Source organism: Pseudorca crassidens, chromosome 15, assembly GCF_039906515.1.
Source record: "Pseudorca crassidens isolate mPseCra1 chromosome 15, mPseCra1.hap1, whole genome shotgun sequence".
NCBI classification, from domain to species: Eukaryota; Metazoa; Chordata; class Mammalia; order Artiodactyla; family Delphinidae; genus Pseudorca; species Pseudorca crassidens.
The window spans coordinates 33,526,928-33,548,164 of NC_090310.1; the positions used below are offsets into that span (position 1 = coordinate 33,526,928).

At 43.4% G+C, this 21,237-nt stretch overlaps 1 protein-coding gene across 25 annotated transcripts in view; it reads right to left on the reverse strand.

The window, feature by feature from the left end:
• RBFOX1 (RNA binding fox-1 homolog 1) overlaps positions 1 to 21,237 on the reverse strand; it is a 2,180,200-nt gene that overhangs the window by 914,771 nt on the left and 1,244,192 nt on the right. For all 25 annotated transcript variants that reach the window (XM_067706699.1, XM_067706702.1, XM_067706687.1 and 22 more), the window contains one exon: positions 9,254 to 9,301. In XM_067706699.1, the coding sequence (XP_067562800.1) occupies positions 9,254 to 9,301 (48 nt within the window). The remainder of the gene's footprint in view (positions 1 to 9,253; positions 9,302 to 21,237) is intronic.

Consider the following 21,237-nt stretch of genomic DNA (forward strand, 5'->3'; position numbering starts at 1 on the left):
ACAGCTAATAAAGAGCAGAACCAGGATCTGTGTGCTTCCAAAACTCTTTTCCACGACACAACACTGTCTTCTTGAGTAAATGATGTAGAAGTGAACAAAAATGCTAACCTTGAAGGGGGGCATGTTTCTCTGGATGGCAGAGAGAGTTTTTAAAACGTCATTTCTTTCAGGTAAACACAGTTCAGGTATTGGTTTTGCCTCTCAGTGTAGTTTTGCCTGAATCCCAAATATCTGGATTTGTGCTTTGGCTGATATCATTTTAAATGTCTTAACTAAGCAGACATTTTTAATGAAAAACATCTCTTTGGAATTTTATTTCTTGACATTTAAAATACATATTTTGTGCACCAACGGCATTCATGTTAGGTGTATCTCCTCGTTCTTACCAGTCAGCTTAACTGGGGTAACTGAGGATGGAGGCTGCGCTGGTCGACATGAAACTCCTCTCCCCTCAGATTTAGGGCTCTAAGTGATGGTCTGAAAGTCCTCCCCGCATAAATAGTGGAGTCAGCTTTCAGGCTCCGGAGGATTTCTTGGCAGCCACCCAACTCTGCCATTCTGGGGGGGAGGCTCTTTTCCAGAGTTGATTTCCATCCCCTTCTTTCTGAGGTTCTGAACACACAATTCCAGACATTGGGATATATCATCCCTACTCCTGGCTAGTCCCCAAGTTTAAGTAAAACTGATGTTGGTGGGCTGCACATGTAGCTCTCCCTTCTGTTTCCCAGCAGACAGCAAGGGTAAAGCAGGGTCTACTTGTAGTGGACACAGCAAGTCTCACCCAGATCTTGGCCACAAATCCATGCTGAGCACAGAAGCTGAGTCAAGTTCATAGACGTAAGTGGCTCTGCCCGTGCTAAATGGCGCCACTCTTTGGCTGGAGATGGTAGGAGCAAGAGTGAGCACCCAACACAGCCAAACCAGCGGCGGGCGAGTGGCTGTGAACTCATTTGGAATGAGCGCCTCACCCTATAGGAATGAGAGTTCATAATCTGCAGAGGAGTCACAGTCTTGAGGAATTTGCATGAGATGCAGAATGTGGCGCAAGAGAAAAGCCAAGCAGCACAGGTCAAGTCTTCGCTGGTGTTAGAAGGCTCTGCCCTACTCCACGGTCAGAGACCGTGGGGCCAGCGTGACCCACTGGAGGTCTTAGTGGTCAAGAATACGCTATGAGCAAGCAGACGCCACAACATAATGGCACTGTCTCTCTGCATCTGATCACTTCACATCATCAGATCCCATTCCAGATAAAATAATATCATTCTAGGATAAAGGACAAACTTTCCCCACGCTTATAAGGCTTCAGATGGCCTGGGCCTTGCCTGCTTTCTAGCCTCATCTCAAGCCACAAACCTCTATTCAGTTCCCGAGTCCTGACATGCTTCCTCCTCCAGACTTCCATCTCTGTACCCCACCCAGGATTCTCTACCCCGGTCCCCCTTCTATTGCAACTCAAATAGCATTCTTCGGGGATGCTTTAAGTTTCATTTCCACAGCCTTGGGGAATGTCGGAGCATCTTCCCATGTAATGCATACACACAGGCAGCCTTCAAAAAGGACATTTGGAGCAGAAAAGAAATCCAATCTCCAGACGCATTCTGTGAGTCTCGCCAAATTGTGCTCACGGCAGCAGGCTTTGCCCCGGTCTGCCCTGAGGATCTCATTTTGGCCTTTAATGAGAAACTCTTCCATGAATGCTTCCCATTCTGGGAGAGCCCCTCTGGATAAGGAGCGTGCCTTCTCTTCTGTCTTTGTTCTGCCTGTCAGAGCCCAGAGGACTAATCCACTCCCATCCCCACAGCAAGAGAGCGGCGCTAATAGAAAACCAAGCCTGGTGACTGTTTTGTGCTCATTTTCAACCTCACTGGCATCTAAGCCTCTGAAATCCAGGAGATTAACTTATTGTCCATGTTGATCAACTCCCTTACTCCTCATGGCAGCCAGCTGAACATACAGACTTAAGCTGAGCGTCTCCAACACATTCCTCGATGAAGTTATCCATGACCCGTGGTCAGAATCACCAAACCACGTGGGTAGGGCTGATTCACTCTCTAGCAAACCCAGACCTTCCTCTTCACCTCCTGTGTGGCTCTTGTTCCTGTGCCCTCTTGTCTGCACTCCGGCCTGGACCCCCAATTTCATCCTTGCCCCCTTCTGGTAACCCTTGCAGGTGAGTAGAGTTTGAAACGTCTCAAAGCCAAACCCAAACTTCTTCCCTGATTGCAAACCCACCATTAGAGAACAGTGTTTCCTAAATGCTAGTTATTTGCAATCTGTATGCACACTTTTTCTACATCCATCTGATTTTCATTAAATTAACTCAATTGTTTTGTCCTTAATAGACTTAAGCTTACTTTTAAAAATCATGAGTAGAATTTTTTAAAAGAAAATAGTTTATTGACGTGAAAGGACAGAGCAATATCCTTTATCATATAAAGAATGTAACCCTCATTCAAAAGTAAAACAATGTTACTAAATTATAGCTAGATATTAGAATTGTTTGTCAAGGGTCCTGGGTCTTTTGGTTAAAAAGGTAGATGAGCGAATGTGCCAGACCTCTGGGTTTGTTACAGAAACAAAAGGAAACATAAGTAAACAAAACAAAAAACAACCAAATTATGTCTCCTTGATGTAATCCCAAGGTCTGAAAAATAATTGACAAGAGAATAACTGCATCACTTCTTCACTAGGTGATTTGATCTGCAGATACCTCATCCGTCATCTGAAATGTTAGTCTCATCCTTGGGCAATGCTGGACCATAGGAAACATGGTCCTCCTTCATCAAACATCTTTAAAAGGAGGGCACCTGGCTGGCCATCCAGCCCCACTATTTTTCAGAGTCCTGGCTGATATCACCTTGTTCTAACCAAAGCCTTCATCTCCCCTGCATCCCTGCACTCCACCAGGGCCAGCCTCTGGCTCCATCTCTGTGCTCTGTCCCCATTCTCTCCCTCCTCCCTCAGTGACTCCCTCTGTGGCTGACTTAGTCACCCAAAGTTTCAAAGGCCTCCTTGGTTCCATATCATTCTGGCCCCATCCAGCAAGGACCTGCCCTCCCTTACTCTCTCTTCCACCTGGAGGGAGACTGACACAAAACCCCAGTCCATCGGTGTGGCAAACAACACCCTCCATAACCTTCACTGCGCCAGTCCCCCCTTGGCCACTCTTGGACACGCATGCTGGACCTTGATCTCTCCTAAACATACCACATTCTTTCCCACCTCTGTGTCTTCGCCTATGCTGTTCCCTCTGCCAAGAGAGCCTTCAACAGACCCCGCCCCTGAGATTACGCACACAAGACCTCTTCCTAATCCACTGAGACTTGGCTTGTAAATTTCAAGCCGGCAAGTCTCTTGACTCTTTTCTGCATACGTGTTTTACTTGGTTTGCACAGTGTTTTTAAAATGAGTAGTTTTATATTAAATCCAGATTTCCAGATTGGCTTAGAAAATGGCAGCACTGACCCTACACTCCACGTGGCAACAGGCGCTGTACAGAAGCCCCTGCACGTGGGGCCACTGCTCTTGAGTCCAAGGCTGCCGCGACATTTCGTATTACTCTACAATCATCCTCTGTCTCCCTTCACTAACTTATGAGTCCTGCCTGGACCCGGCAGCTAGGTGACTTTGTTATTTCCTGACGTAGGCCAAGCATCTCTTCTTCTGTAAAATGTTCTCAAAGCCTACTAGGTCCCATTGGTTGCCCATTTCTCTGAGCCCCCATAACACTTTCTGGGGGACTCATTTTTTAAAAGGAATTTGATTATAGATGACATGGAATGCCTGTGGGTGTGGGCTCTAGCAAAAACAAAAATAAAGGTAGCTGCAGTTGATTGAGTTCTTGTTTGGGGCCAGGCACTATATACACTGCCTTGTAGTATTATCTTGTCAATTCCTCAAATCAACATTTCAAGTGGATTTTATTACGTCCAATTTACAGATGTGAAAATAGACAGGGACTTGAGGTAAGAAAGGCTCTCGAAGTCACAGAGCTGCTACTGAGAGAGAGAACTCGGATTAAAGCCCAGGACTTCCCGGCTCCAGAGCCCATGGTTTTAACAACTGCACTCTGTAAACTCCTGTGTTTTGAGCACGTAATTTCTAATCCACGCATAGAAGCTGCTAGAAATGCAAAAGTTAGGAACCGAACTGGGTCTGTTGAAAACTGAAGCCAGAACTGCGTCCTGGTGCCACTGTCGCTTGTCCTCAAGACCAGAAGAAGTCCTGGCAGCCCCACGGCCAGGTGCCAGCGGCTCTCCGCAAGGTCAGGCTTGACAAGGCTCTGATCAATCTCCACTGTGAGCCAGCTAGAGCTAAAACATGGGGGCCGAAAGGATGCCCAGACTCAAAACTAGACTATTTACTTGGCAATGGGTGAAGCTACCAGTGCAGGTACAAATTCATCAGTTGGAAAGGGCGATTCTCATATTCTACACATTTGATTCTTTGTGTGTGTGTGTGTGTGTGTGTGTGTGTGTGTGTGTAAGGCACTAGAGCATCAGGGCTTAGAACACAGCTTCCAAAATAAGAACCTCTGAGTTTAAACCCTAGCCTATGATGCACCTTGAGTGATCTTGGGCAAATCACTTAACATCTCTGAGCTTCCCTTTTTCACCTGTATAACGGGGATAATGATGGTGCCTTGCACATCAGCTGCTGTAAGTATCCAGAGGTACTTAAGAATGCCTGGTCCAGAGTAAGGATTGCAACAGGAAAAGTTCCAAACTCCTAGTATTTACCACGGCACCACAGCATCACCAGTCACGAGCACAGCTCCACTCAGACCCAATCTGAAAGGCTCCTTAACTTTGAGAACCGCTCAAACGCCTTCCATGCAATTTTAGAGTGGATGGGAAACTGTTTAACCGCACCAGGCCAGGCGGTAAGTGAGGAGAGGAAGCCCTGTCTGTGTTTATAGCCTTTGACAAATGGGCTCTCATTTCCTCTGACAGATTCTCCCCCTGACTGATCCATCAGCCTCTGTTCTCATCACCTGAATCGTGGTCTTCATAATAGTGTTGAAATTCAAATGGATTTTACACCACAAATAAAAATGAACTTAAATGCCTCTGTTTTCCGTCAGCAACACGGGTCATGTAAATGTCACATGCAGGAGGTTTTTCAGGGCCGTGCAGCTGCCCCCAGGGACGGGTGACCTCCCATCACCTTTGCTAAATCTGCATTAGCTCCGTGGCCTTGGCCTGTGGGAGGAAACCACCTGAGCTCTGCTTCCCACTTAAGGGGGAAAAACGCTACCGGCCTTTCAGATCTCCCTGTGACATCCTCTGGGTGATTTTAGGAAACAGGCAGGAAGCCATCCAAGTGCAGGTCCAGTCACAGGGGCGCTGCTCATTGCTGGGCTTGGAAGCAAAAGAGAAGTGTGAAATGAAACCACTCTCTGGTACACACCATGAATCCCTCTATGAACAACCGGGCAACGTTCTCCAAAAGACAGTGAGCTTACTGTCTGCCTATGGAAAAGAGGCGTCTAGGATACAGAAAAACAGAGAAATGGAGAGCAAAAAAAAAAAAAGATTCTCTCCTTCTGTCAACAGTCTCGGATGGAGTACAGACGGTGCACAGACCAGGAAGAGCGAGTCTATGGCTCTTCATTAAGATGAGGGCTCTCTCCGCCGCTTGAAATTCACCGTTTATCTCCCATCATTACATCCGGTCTAGGATTCAATGGGAAAATGACTCATCTCAAGGTAAATGGCCCTACCGAGCGGAAGAGAATGGGATGAGGCTTGAAATTGGACGGGTCTGGCGGGGAGGGACCCTATTAGACCCTATAGAAAACTTGAGATCTTGTGTTTTCTAAAATTCTTCTATCGAGAAGATACTCCAAAATATTTCAGAAAAAGGTACGGATGTAGGCATACAAATATATCCCTATATACAGAATATAGGGAAGAGAGGTAGCCAAGGAGGAAGGGAGGTGAAAGGAAAAGGAAAAAGAAAGTAATTCTTGGGAAGCCATCCAGTCTAACAGGTATCACGTTAAGCTTTCTTAACTAAAGGAAATTGAGCTTTAAAGAAAACACTGCTGGTTCTCCTTCAGAGCACTCAGCATTCCGTAAAAATCCACACGGGCCAAGGGGCTGCCTCTTCAGAGGCAGGCTGACTTATTATTTTGGCACCTCTGTCATTTCCTGTCACTTCAATTCCACTTTATCAAATTACTGATTTTGCCAGAAGCATTCGGAATGAATGGAGAGGGACACACACACATACACGCAGGAGCGAGTGTCATCACTTCGATGGTGCAATTTCATAATTATACGTCAGGGTGACAGAAGTACCAGAGCTGCATCCCAGACCGTGGATGAAGAGGACTCCGGCTGTCTGCCTACGTGACCTCACGCCACATCACTGTCCGGAGGGGTGATACTGGCACTCCTCTGCTGAGGGTGGAGGACACTGGCCCTCCGGGATGATCAGGCTGCATCCTGATTTCCCCAGAGACAGGACCCTGATATTCACAGCCATCTCCAACACCTCACCCCACCTCCAACCACATTAGGAGATCCAGAGAAGGGAGAGCCCCGATGTGAGAATCACAAAAATAAAATTAAAAAACAAAACAAAACATCAGAACGGAACTCAGAGGAAGCAAAGCCCTTCTCTCGAACAGAGGGAATAAAAAGCATTAGAGTGTAAGACAGCAAAAATGGAAGTAGGCATTGTGGTGGTTTGTGTTGCTAGGAGTCATCCCCAGTTAAAGACAGTGAAAGGGTTAGTGAAACAGAGCAGGGCCCTGTGGTCCTTCCCCCACCCCACGTCCTCCGTCTGCCTTTTGTCTATAGAACAACTTTAGTCAAAGAATAAGTTCCATCAGAGAAGTGAGAAAACGCAGAAGCAAAGGAAAACAGTCAAACAAGACCAAATCGTAGTAGTTTAGTCATGGAGCAAAGTCAAGGACCCTTAGTTCCTCCTCAAGGGCCGTAGATAACACTCTGAGCCGTATCCTGTGAGCTGTCTTATAGATACCAAAACCCCACTAGGCGCAGAAGTTAACTACATGATGGCCAGGCTGCAGCCATGACATAAGCTGCCACAATTCTGAGAACTGGCCTCAAAGAAATGGGAAGAAACCGACCCTGGAACTTAAGACTAACTGTACTTAGCACAGTCCAGATGACGCCGACCAGACCCACCACAGGACCAATTTCAGGACGACTGTCAGAGCTGACTGTGCTCTTTCTGCAGGTAGCCCCTCCCTCCGCCCGTGCACCCCAGAAGCTCGCCTTGAAAAGCTCTTGCCCACTGATTGCTGGCGAGGGGCGGAGGCGCAGAACTGGCCTTTGGACCTGAGTCCACGCCCACCACTCACCCCTCTGGTTGCCAGCCTCCGAAACAAAGCAAACTTTCCTTTCCACCAAACTTTTTCCTCTTTATTGGCTTTAGAATGGCAAGCAGCCGGGCCCCTCTTTCGGTAACAATCAGTCATGTGTGGTCAAGGCTGGAAAACAACAGGACAGCCCTCCAGATACAAGGCTTCATTTGAAGTGTCTGACTCAACCCAACAGTCTGTGACACAGCACAGAAATGCATATGTGTGTGTATGAGTCTCTGTCTGTGTTAGTCTTTTTTGAGAACAGCTGAAGTTATGTACAGAACGATCACCTATGATTTCTTCCCCTGCGCCATCACCAGAGAACATCCACAGTCTTGGGGCGGGGAGGGGTCATTATCGTCATGATACATGAACCAAAGGCAGTTTGGATAGTTATTATGGAATGGAGCTGTGCGGCGGGCTGGCATTGCCCAGAGGTTATCCTGGTTGTTCACTCGTTTGTTGGTGACAGAGCTGATGTTGCTTTAACAGTCCTCCTGGTATCTTTCAAACACTACTGGCAAAGAAAGTAAAACAAAACAAACAAACCAAAAAACTAGACAGAAACATGCTTGTGAATTCCATTAAAATCCAAGAGAAGTGAAGACATCCTGAACTTTGGAAGCAGGGCAGGGAACATGCTTTCACTGGGACGTGGTGAGCAGAGTCACTGGGAAGAGATTAAAAAAGACTGGAGACACCTCTTCAGCCTAAATTCCATTTCTCCAACTCACAGAATGCATGCGTGCAGGGATACCAGCACATCAAGACGCAGCGAACGTAAATGTGAATTGAAACACCTCTTCGGCAAACTAGACACACAACTGGAACTAAGTTAGGATCGTGTGGCTCGAATTTAAGATACTGTATCATAATTCCCTTCAAAGTGAGGAGATTAAGGCTCCTTAAAATAATGTGTGGCAACTGTCTTCTATTTAAAAGCAAATTTTGTTCTGAGAAGTCCTCACCACCTTATTAATCAGCGGATGACCAAGCTATCACAAAATCAAGGCTGAAAAACCTCTGCTTGAAATAATAACCACCTTCAACAATAAAGGTACAGCTGCACAGAGGAACATCTTTCAGAATTGTGGAACGGTGTCAAAAGTAGCCAGGAGATATGTACCCTCAATTCAGTTATTTGACCTTTTCTTATCCAAGGCTTTAAAGGTAAAATTTGATCTGCTCGGATGCGCGCTACCACGGAAACTTCTGTGAACTCTGGTCAATAAAGGGAGAACGAAAATATTAAAGTGAAGAACAATTGTCTAGCAGTTGCATTTCCTGAGGGGGTCCACACCAAGTGTAACAAGAAGATAAACGGGGGAAAACTTTAAAACATGCAGGAAACGACCTCCCTTTCCTGCCCCCCCGCCCGGCAAAACATCATGTGAACAAATTTATACCATAGAAAGTCACTGCTCATGTGACTGTGTCATGAGGGAAATCAGGACAGGCTCTTTATCAAGCCAAAGTGTATAGATCAGATATATTTTTCAGGATACACCCTGAAAAGCCCAAGAGTATGTATTCTGTAATATATGCAATGCTCTATAATTCTATGTAGTATGTGGCATATTATATATAATAATCACCCATAAGATTCAACTAAAATGTGAAACGAGTTAAGGATAAACGAGCTATTTTCCTGAAAAGAAGCAAACGACTAAACTAAAAATCATCACTAACTTTTTAACACAATTACATTATGCCATCTTCATTGAAGTTATCAGGTCTAACACAGATTGCGAAGATAAAAAAAACAGCCATTTAAAAATATGATTGTCTTCAAGTCATACCAGCACATGAATCACCTTTGCAAGCCGTCGTCCAGTAAGGCACGCCTTAAACAGCTGGGTTTAAATCACAGAGTTTTCGTTTTGCTTGAAACCAAAAAGATGAAAAATATTGACTTACCTTTCTGTCCTCTATTTCCACACAGGTATTGCAGTCTACTTTGATATCCTGAGAGGAGGAGAAAAGAAAGAGAAAGGACAGGAGTCAGACTTATGGCCAGAGAATGTTCAGTGGTGTCGTTGAAATGCCCTTTAAAATAATAAAGAGCTCACGCTCTTAACGGCTGCTTCTCGAGCCACTGCTCTTTATAGCGCTTTTCAGAAGTATATGCCCTGGTGTTTGCGTTAGAGACATATGGATGTCATAACTAAGCTTTATTACATGCAGATGTGGGGTGAAGGCAAAAGCTGTGGATCAGAGGCCACAACAAAGAGAAGCTGATGGCTCATAAAATAATATGCCCCCAGACACCTTGCTCACATCAGCAGAGGCTGCCCTTAACTGGACTTAATTTCTCTCTCCCATTCCAGATCTGGGATAGTCAAATCTATCTCCCTTCAACTCAAAGACATCACTGTCTACTTTTTATCCTTCCCTCCATCCATCCATCCATCCGTCCATCTATCCATCCATCATCCATCCACATTTATCACACGTCTACTTTTTATTCAGTTTTTTCTTGTTGCTTTGGAATGTAAAGGTGAAAGAAAAACCAAAAAAAAAAAGATGATTTCAACCCTCAAGAAACTCCCCAGACAACATGGCAGATACACGCACAAGCAATTGTGATATTTATTTACTCATTCAAAAGACAGGCAATCAGCACCTACTGCTTGCTTCCACATATGTGTGATATGATACAGTATTTGCCTTTCTCTGATTTATTTCACTAAGCATGATTTTCTCTAGGTCCATCCATGTTGTGGCAAATGGCATTATCTCATTCTTTTTTATGGCTGAGTAATATTCCATTGCATATATGTACCACACCTTCTTTATCCATTCATCTGCTGATGGACACTTAGGTTGCTCCCATGTCTTGGCTATTGTGAATAGTGCTGCTATGAACATTGGGGTGCATGTATCTTTTTGAATTAGTGTTTCTGGTTTTTTCTGGGTATATACCCAGGAGTGGAATTACTAGATCGTATGATAGTTCTATTTTCAGTTTTTTGAGGACCCTCCATGCTGTTCTCCATAGTGGTTGCACCAACTTACATTCCCACCAACAGTGTAGAGGGTTCCTTCTTCTCCACATCCTCACCAACATTTGTTATTTGTAGATTTTTTGATGATGGCCATTCTGACAGGTGTGAGCTGATAATTCACTGTGGGTCACACAGAGCTTAAATCTACACCTGGAAGGGACACCTGACACCAGGCACTTTCTATCCTTGTCAGGTGATTTTATTTTATTTAAGTCAAGAGGGTTGGTCAGTCTGGATACTGCAGGCCACATGTCTCAGCCTTTTCCTTGCTGTGGAAATGGAGAATCATCTAATGCAAGAATACCCAGACAAGAAGTACAGCTGGGATTCCCCAAGTGTGGTCTCCACACCAGCAGCAGCAGCATCACCTGTGTATTCTTGGGCCCCATCCCAGACCTAGTGAATCTGAATCTCTGGGGCGGGGACAGTTCAGTCCTTGCATCAGACTCCCTCCCTGAAAGTTCGGCTCTCCCATCCAATAGCTGGAGAGCCTTAGGCAAGTGACTTCACCTTTCAAAGCCTCAGTTCCCTCATCTGTAACATCGAGGCAATATGAGAAACTGGCCCTTCAAAGAGGGGTCTCCCCCACCAGCAACCAGGGTATCATCCGGGAGCTTGTTAAATGCAGCATCTCAGGCCCCACCCCAGAGATCCTGAATCAGAACCCACATTTTAATAAGTGTTATGGATAGAATGTTCATGTCCCCCAGACGCATAGGATGAAGCTCTTAAACCCAAGGTGGCTATATCTGGAGATGGGCCTCTAAAAATGTAATGAAGGTTAAATGAGGTCATAAGGAGGGGACCCTGATCTGATAGCATTGGTACCCTTATAAGAAGGGACACCAGAGAGTTTGTCTGATCTCTCTACACCCATGCACCGAGAAAAGGCCACATGTGGACACAGAGAGAAGGTGCTGTCTGTTAGTCAGGAAGACAGCGCTCACCAGACCTCAAGCGTGCTACCACCCTGATCTTAGATTTCCAGCCTCCAGAACCGGGAGAAAATAAATTTCAGTTGTTTAAGCCCCAGTCTGCAGTATTCTGCTATGGCAGCCCCAGAAGATTAAGACCAGTTCCCAGATGACTGTAAGGTACAGTCATAGGACTCGGGGTCATGATTTTCTCACTCAAACTCCTAATTAATGGCTGTGATCTCTGACTGACCTTTGCACATGGAGACAGTGAAGTGTCCCTACCACTTACTCAGAACTCTTTGAATTCATCCTCTAAAGAACATGAAGAGAAAGTAGAGATTAATTTGGTATGGGAGTGATGAAAGCGTGGATTGTTTTAAAGCTAGGAGATGCCATCTAGAAACAAGGTAGGAAAAAACAGTTCCCTGTCTGTTTGATGCCATTCTGACCAGGGGAAGCACGCATTTTCTTTCCTTCCTTGAGTGAAAATATGTTGAGTTTGCAAGGATGAGTCCAGATCCGACTTTGACTTACCCACGCAGAAATGGCAGGTGTTAATCAACTAACGAACGAATCAATAAACCCAAGGCAGGTTTTTGTTCTTTAATCTGCACCAAGGACCCACACAAGGGGCAGGAAACACCCATCTGGCAGGATCCAATCTCTTGCCATTTCCCGAAGATTATTCAATTTATTCTTGTCAGGATTAATTTCCTAAACCCACGCTGGATTTTTTATTTAGGTGATACTGTTGGTTTGTCATCTGCTGCAGAATGACTCTGGAGGCACCCCAGGGGACATGCACTTGCTTCTGAACAATGTTGGACTCAAATTGGAAAAATGTCACTCTGGCAGGAACAAGTTATTGTTCGGATCACTCCACGGAAAGCGGGTGTCTGCAGCTGGGCTCCGACCTGCCCTTTTCCAAACCAGAGGAGTCGAGTAAGTACTTCGCTTGGAGAACAGCTCAACTACTTAAGAGTTAAGTATGAATTTGGAGTCCTGGACTCATCACCAAGCAATCAATTTCCTTAGAGGAGTCAGCCATGCTCCTTTCTGTAGCTGGAAAACCCTGAACAGTGATCAACTGCCAAAGTATATGGAAACCCGCACACGCTATGGAGTCATGCTACTTGGGTCCATATCACTGGGCTCTACCAGCGGTGCCTCAGCTTCTCCATCTGTAAAATAAAGGTAATAATCCTAACAGCTGCCTCGTTTGTTGTGAGGCATATCGACAAGGGTCTTAGCTTACGCCAAGCCATCGAGAAACGTTAGCTGTCGTTGATGGCAACCCCCAAAAGTCTCTGGGAGACCCAGTTCTGAGTGGAGTACTGAGAACTTTAAAAGCAGTTCTATTTTTAAAGTTTTCTCCCCCAAGGCTTCTGACATCTCTCTCTGGCTTTCAGACATCAAAGCACGTGCGTGTCTGTTCTTTTCAGAAGCTGTTTCATCTCCCAAGAGACCTTTCTTTTCTTCTGCGCTTTGTGTGTCGGTTCTTTCTGATGATTTTTATAGGTCAGGGTTATTTCTGCCCACAATGCAGGGGCACCATCATCCTGGATCGTGGATCTGTATCATTCACAGCTCTGAAGAGCCCAGAAGGTAAAGGTCCCCGTGAACAGGTGGAGGGAAATGTCCACCAATGAGATTCCAGAGGCCTCGGAAGATTTAGAAGCTAGGAGCCTATAACGGGTTGAATAGTTTCCCCAAAAGATATGCCCATGTCCTAACCACTGGAACCTGTGAATGGGACCTTATTTGGAAATAGCGTCTTTGAGGACGTAATTAACGATCTTGAGATGAGATTGTCCTGGACTATCTGTATGGGTCCTAAATCCAATGACAAGCACCCTTTTAAGAGACAGAGATGGGACTACCCTGGCGGTCCTGTGGTTGAGACTTCACCTTCCAATGCAGAGGGTACCGGTTTGGTCCCTGGTCAGGGAGCTAGGATCCCACATGCCTCGCGGCCAAAAGACCAAAACATAAAACAGAAGCAATATTATAACAAATTCAATAAAGACTTAAAAAAAAAAATGGTCCACATCAAAAAAATCTTAAAAGAAAAAAGACGGAGAGACGAGAAGCCCATGTAAAGACAGAGGCAGAGACGGGAGTGACGCAGACACAAGCCTGGAGCCCCCAGAAGCTGGAAGAGGTAGGAGGGATCCTCCCCTAGAGCCTTCTGAGGGAGCACGGCCCTGCTGACAACAGTCCTGCTGTTACGCCCATGGTCCCTTGTGTTTTCAGAGGACAGTCCCTGGAACTGTCCTAAAATTAATGATTTTAGTTACCAATACTGGAAGGGCAAAGGAAAGAAAAGATCAGCGTCCTGATGTTTGATGTAAGAGTTAAGTAAGGCTAATGTATTTCTGACACGCCATTGTTCTCTTGGACTCAGATACAAAGTCCCAGAGTGTTTCAACGGGAATACCTGCAGCTTACGTCATCTCTTGGGAGCTGGGGGAAACGCAGCCAAAGTTTCACCTAACAAGTCCAACTAGGGCTTATGATCAACTACTCTTACTGAGGGAAGAAATCCAAGTGTTTTGAGCTTCCTTTTCAAACCGAAGATAAACACTCCGGCGAGACAGTTTATAACATTAAGAAACAGTACATTTCGTCATCACACTCCAAAAAAGAACTCAAAAGTGCATTTTAAATTCTTAATCAATGTTATATGGGGTGGGGGGAGGAAGAATAATTTCCCCTCTACCTTCCTAGGTTCTTGGCTGAAACCCCCCTGTAATAAAGACAGATAAGGAGAGGAAAAGAAATAGAAGTTTAATAACATCTTTGCCCCCTGTACACGGGGGCATGTGCATACACATGGGCCAGAAATGGCCCATCCACCACGTCTAGTAGCGTCTCCAGCTAAAGATAAAAGATGCTGGCCAGGGGAGGCCGGTCATGGGTGGTGACCAGGAAAAGCACAGTAAACAAGCGTATGGTTGGGATGTAGCTCTAAGTCCTTGCCTTCTCCATGGATAGGAGTTTCTAGAGACTTGGAGCCCTCCTTCTCTACAGAGAGGGAGACACCTTTACAAATGGAGATTTTCCTTCTCAATGCAAATTTCCCTCACAAAAGGGCAACTTCTACTCTGTTTTCAGAGATTCTCCAGTATCATTAGCCTCTCAAAAATAACCATCCCCTAACAATCCTTCTGCCAAAGAAGCATATCTTGGGGTGTCATATTCTGCTCCCCTTCAATGATAAACGGTTTCTCTCTTTTTTTAATACTTCACTTTTTTATTATTTTTTAAATTTTATTATTTTGTGTGTGTGTGTTAGTTTCTGCTTTATAAAAAAGTGAATCAGCTCTACATATACATATATCCCCATATCTCTTCCCTCTTACAGCTCCCTCCCTGCCACCCTCCCTATCCCACCCCTCTAGGTGGTCACAAACCACCAAGCTGATCTCCCTGTGCTATGTGGCTGCTTCCCACTAAGTATCAGTTTTACATTTGGTAGTGTATATAGGTCTATGCCACTCTCTCACTTTGTCCCAGCTTACCTTTCCCCCTCCCCATGTCCTCAAGTCCATTCTTTAGTAGGTCTGTGTCTTTATTCCCATCCTGCCCCTAGGTTCTTCATGACCTTTATTTTTTTAAGATTCCATATATATGTGTTAGCATACAGTATTTGTTTTTCTCTTTCTGACTCACTTCACTCTGTAAGACAGACTCTAGGTCCATCCACCTCACTACAAATAACTCAATTTCGTTTCTTTTTATGTCTGAGTAATATTCCATTGTATATATGGGCCACCTCTTCTTTATCCATTCATCTGTCCATGGACACTTGGGTTGCTTCCATGTCCTGGCTATTGTAAATAGAGCTGCAATGAACATTGGGGTACATGACTCTTTGAATTATGGTTTTCTCAGGGTATATGCCCTGTAGTGGGATTTCTGGGTTGTATGGTAGTTCTATTTGTAGTTTTTTAAGGGACCTCTGGTTCCCTTTTCAATAGCAATTTTTCTGATAGTTTGGACACTTATATTTCTTATTGTTCTGAGCATTACAATTACTTCTAATTTAAAAGAAACCAACCAATGTGAGTTGAGAGTCTAGAATTTAGAACATTATCTGCGATTTGTTGCATCCTGAGTCTTTAATTTTTTTGACCTTCACAAAGGCTCAGACTCTGAAAATAACTACAAGCCATAAGGACCACTGGCCCAATGTTTCCATTTTGAAGATGAAAAAAAAAAGAAAAAAGAAAAACAGTATCTAAGAGAGAGAGAAAGTAGGGAATTGGCTTTGATAGTTAATGTTAATGTTATGAGAGGGATTGAAATCCATCTGGTCTACCTACTATGTATTTTAGGCTTTCCCCAATACCCTATATTGTCCTGGAATCTGAGTATTTAGATCAATGTTCTAAATTTAATTGCCTTATTTAAGGGTAATTATTCTGCCCAACTTTTTTAAAAGTTCAGTAACTGTGTAGTCTTGCAACAAGAGTTGGTGCAAATGTGACATCATGTGTGCCTTTAAGCTGAATTCTTCAGTCTGTGTCCACTCAACTCCAAGGACTAAGATTCAAATAAGGTCACTTGATACATGAAGAATAGTATACAAGGTCTGCACTGACATATTTCACGCACTTGATAACGTCTTCATTCACAAATTTGCTCAGCCCCTGCAATACCGTACATGGCCAGCAGATGGTAGCAAATAACAATGAAAAATATCAAAAGCTCGAAGCAATATCTTAGAACATCCAATTCATCGGGTCTGTAAACTTGAAGTATCACAGTCTTTCTGCTCCCTCAAAATTTGTCTCAAATGACTATGTTTTAATTAATAAGCCTTAATTACTTACCAGGAATGTGATCATTTGAGGAGGCATTTTATTAGTTTGTATCTAAGGTTCAGCAGGACAGAGTTCCTGTTTCCAGGTACAGGATATTCTGAAAACACTAAGGTTTCAATCTAAACCTAAAGAAGGCTGAGAATTTAAGAGCTATTTCTCCTGAAATGATACAAATGGCAAAAAATGTATGTAAACTAACCAAAATCTAAACATAAATCCATTCAACCAAGAGAGTAGTCTAGTTGGCTAGGTCAGAAAGCAATGGTTTTAACTTTATAAATGTTTGGAGGAATTTTAAGGAGGAGGGGGGGATATTTTCCTTGAGGGGTGGGGAGTAGCAGGAAAGACGATAAAACTATTTTCCAACCCAGCTTTTATGCAAATAAAGATAGCAGGGCATTCATCTTAGAATTTTTTACTTCTTTCTTGGAGAATTACACCCTCAGCCCCATGAATTACTTTGTTCTCTTCACGTCACGTTCTTTGCAGCTTGGTTATCAGGGGATGCGAGCAAGCTGGCAGCAGCCAGGGCTGCCGGCTCAGCACAATTAAATTTGATACTGAGGAAGGCAGCCCCCTCTCAGGTAGGAGCAATATGTCACAGAGGTGAGCTCAAACTAAGGGTCTGTTTGCAAATAAGAGCTATGCATCGGCATCACAGCAGGAGTTTAATGAGAGCGCTTTTAATTAACTGTAAAAGTAATTACCCATATTAGATGGAAATCGCGCTTGTTTTTACATGAGGTGAATAATTTCAGTGCAGCTTTTAAGAATACTACTTCTGGAGGAGCTGTCAGCTGCAAACTCTCAACAAGAATGATTAAAAACAGTATCGAGAGGAACCAAGATGGCGGAGTAGAAGGACGTGCTCTCACTCCCTCTTGCGAGGACACCAGAATCACAGCTAGCTGCTGGACAATCATCGACAGGAAGACACTGGAACTCACCAAAAAAGACACCCCACATCCAAAGACAAAGGAGAAGCCACAGTGAGATGGTAGGAGGGGCACAATCACTATAAAATCAAATCCCATAACTGCTGGTTGGGTGACTCACAAACTGGAGAACACTTATACCCCAGAAGTCCACCCACTGGAGTGAAGGTCCTGAGCCCCACGTCAGGCTTCCCAACCTGGGGGTCCGGCAACAGAAGGAGGAACTCCTAGACAATCAGACTTCGAAGGATAGCGGGAATTGATTGCAGGACTTTGACAGGACTGGGGGAAACAGAGACTCCACTCTTGGATGGCACACACAAAGTAGTGTGCCCATTGGGACCCAGGGGAAGGAGCAGTGACTCCATAGAAACTGAACCAGACATAACCTGCTAGTGTTGGAGGGTCTCCTGCAGAGGCGGGGTGGGGGGGGGGGGGCGGGTGGCTGTGGCTCACCGTAGGGACAAGGACACTGGCAACAGAAGTTCTGGGAAATACTCCTTGGTGTGAGCCCCCCCAGAGTCTGTCATTGGCCCCACCAAAGAGCCCAGGAAGGCTCCAGTGCTGGGTCGCCTCAGGCCAAACAAGAAACAGGGAGGGAACCCAGCCCCACCCATCAACAGTCAAGTGGATTAAACTTTAACTGAGCTCTGCCCAGCAGAGCAACAGTCAGCTCTACCCACCACCAGTTCCTCCTATCAGGAAGCATACACAAGCCTCTTAGATAGCCTCATCCACCAGAGGGCAGAGAGCAGAAGCAAGAAGAACTACAATCCTTCAGCCTGTGGAACAAAAACCACATTCACAGAAAGATAGACAAGATGAAAAGGCAGAGGGCTACGTACCAGCTGAAGGAACAAGATAAAACCCCCAGAAAAACAACTAAATGAAGTGGAGATAGGCAACCTTCTAGAAAAAGAATTCAGAATAATGATAGTGAAGATGATCCAGGACCTCAGAAAAAGAATGGAGGCAAAGATCGAGAAGACGCAAGAAATGTTTAACAAAGACCCTGAAGAATTAAAGAACAAACAAACAGAAATGAACAATACAATAACTGAAATGAAAACTACACTAGAAGGAATCAATAGCAGAATAATTGAGGCAGAAGAACGGATAAGTGACCTGGAAGACAGAATGGTGAAATTCACTGCCGCGGAACAGAATAAAGAAAAAAGAATGAAAAGAAATGAAGACAGCCTAAGAGACCTCTGGGACAACATTAAACGCAACAAGATTCACATTATAGGGGTCCCAGAAGGAGAAGAGAGAGAGAAAGGATCCAAGAAAATAGTTGAAGAGATTATAGTTGAAAACTTCCCTAACATGGGAAAGGAAAGAGCCACCCAAGTCCAGGAAGAGCAGAGAGTTCTATACAGAATCAACCCAAGGAGAAACACACCGAGACACATAGTAATCAAACTGGCAAAAATTAAAGACAAAGAAAAATTATTGAAAGCAGCAAGGGAAAAATGACAAATAACATACAAGAGAACTCCCATAAGGTAAATAGCTGATTTCTCAGCAGAAACTCTGTAAGCCAGAAGGGAGTGGCATGATATACTTAAAGTGATGAAAGGGGAGAACCTACAACCAAGATTACTCTACCCGGCAAGGATCTCATTCAGATTCGATGGAGAAATCAACAGCTTTACAGACAAGCAAAAGCTAAGAGAATTCAGCACCACCAAACCAGCTCTACAACAAATGCTAAAGGAACTTCTCTAAGTGGGAAACACAAGAGAAGAAAAGGACCTACAAAAACAAACCCAAAACAATTAAGAAAATGGTCATAGGAACATACATATCGATAATTACCTTAAACGTGAATGGATTAAATGCTCCAACCAAAAGACACAGGCTTGCTGAATGGATACAAAATCAAGACCCAAATGTATGCTGTCTACAAGAGACCCACTTCAGACCTAGGGACACATACAGACTGAAAGTGAGAGAATGGAAAAAGATAGTCCATGCAAATGGAAATCAAAAGAAAGCTGGAGTAGTAATACTCATATCAGAAAAAATAGACTAAAGTAAAGAATGTTACAAGAGACAACAAAGGACACCACATAATGATCAAGGGATCAATCCAAGAAGAAGATATAACAATTATAAATATACATGCACCCAACATAGGAGGACCTCAACACATAAGGCAACTGCTAACAGCTCTAAAAGAGGAAATCGACAGTAACACAATAATAATGGGGGACTTTAACACCTCACTTACACCAATGGACAGATCAACCAAAATGAAAATAAACAAGGAAACAGAAGCTTTAAATGACACAACAGACCAGATAAATTTAATCGATATTTATAGGACATTCCATCCCAAAACAGCAGATTACACTTTCTTCTCAAGTGTGCACGGAATGTTCTCCAGGATAGATCACATCTTGGGTCACAAATCAAGCCCAGTAAATTTAAGAAAACTGACATCATATCAAGCATCTTTTCTGACCACCATGCTATGAGATTAGAAATGAATTATAGGGGGAAAAAACGTAAAAATCACAAACACATGGTGGCTAAACAATACGTTACTAAATAACTAAGAGGTCATTGAGGAAATCAAAAAAGAAATCAAAAAATACCTACAGACAAATAACAATGAAAACACCACGATCCAAAACCTATGGGACGCAGCAAAAGCAGTTCTAAGAGAGAAGTTTATAGCTAAGAAGCCTACCTCAAGAAACAAGAAAAATCTCAAATAAACAATCTAACCTTACACCTAAGGGAACTAGAGAAAGAAGAACAAACAAAACCCAAAGTTAACAGATGGAAAGAAATCATAAAGATCAGAGCAGAAATAAATGAAGTAGAAACAAAGAAAACTATAGCAAAGATCAATAAAACTAAAGGCTGGTTCTTTGAGAAGATAAACAAAATTGATAAACCTTTAGCCACACTCATCAAGGAAAAGAGGGAGAGGACTCAAATCAATAAAATTAGAAATGAAAAAGGAGAAGTTACAACAGACACCGCAGAAACACAAAGCATCCTAAGAGACTACTACAAGCAACTCTATGCCAATAAAATGGACAACCTGGAAGAAATGGACAAATTCTTAGAAAGGTATAACCTTCCAAGACTGAACCAGGAAGAAACAGAAAATATGAACAGACTAATCACAAGTAATGAAATTGAAATTGTGATTAAAAATCTTCCAGTAAACAAAAGTCCAGGACAGATGGCTTCACAGGTGAATTCTATCAAACATTTAGAGAAGCGCTAACACCCATCCTTTTCAAACTCTTCCAAAAAATTGCAGAGGAAGGAACACTCCCAAACTCATTCTATGAGGCCACCACCACCCTGACACCAAAACCAGACAAAGACACTAGAAAAAAAAGAAAATTACAGACCAATATCACTGATGAATATAGATGCAAAAATCCTGAACAAAATACTAGCAAACAGAATCCAACAGCACATTAAAAGGATCATACACCATGATCAAGTGGGACTTATTCCAGGGATGCAAGAATTCTTCAATATATGCAAATCAATCAATGTGATACACCATATTAACAAACTGAAGAATAAAAACCATACGATCATCTCAATAGATGCAAAAAAAGCTTTTGACAAAATTCAACGCCCATTTATGATAAAAACTCTCCAGAGTATGGGCATAGAGGGAGCCTACCTCAACATAATAAAGGCCATATACGACAAACCCACAGCAAACATCATTCTCAATGGTGAAAAACTGAAAGCATTTCCTCTAAGAATAGGAACAACACAAGGATGTCCACTCTCACCACTATTATTCAACATAGTTTTGGAAGTCCTAGCCACGGCAATCAGAGAAGAAAAAGAAATAAAAGGAATAGAAATTGGAAAAGAAGAAATAAAACTGTCACTGTTTGCAGATGACATGATACTATACATAGAGAATCCTAAAGATGCTACCAGAAAACTACTGGAGCTAATCAATGAATCTGGTAAAGTTGCAGGATACAAAATTAATGCACAGAAATCTCTTGCATTCCTATACACTAATGATGAAAAATCTGAAAGAGAAATTAAGGAAACACTCCCATTTACCATTGCAACAAAAAGAATAAAATACCTAGGAATAAACTTACCTAAGGAGACAAAAGACCTGTATGCAGAAAACTATAAGACACTGATGAAAGAAGTTAAAGATGATACCAACAGATGGAGAGATATACCATGTTCTTGGATTGGAAGAATCAATATTGT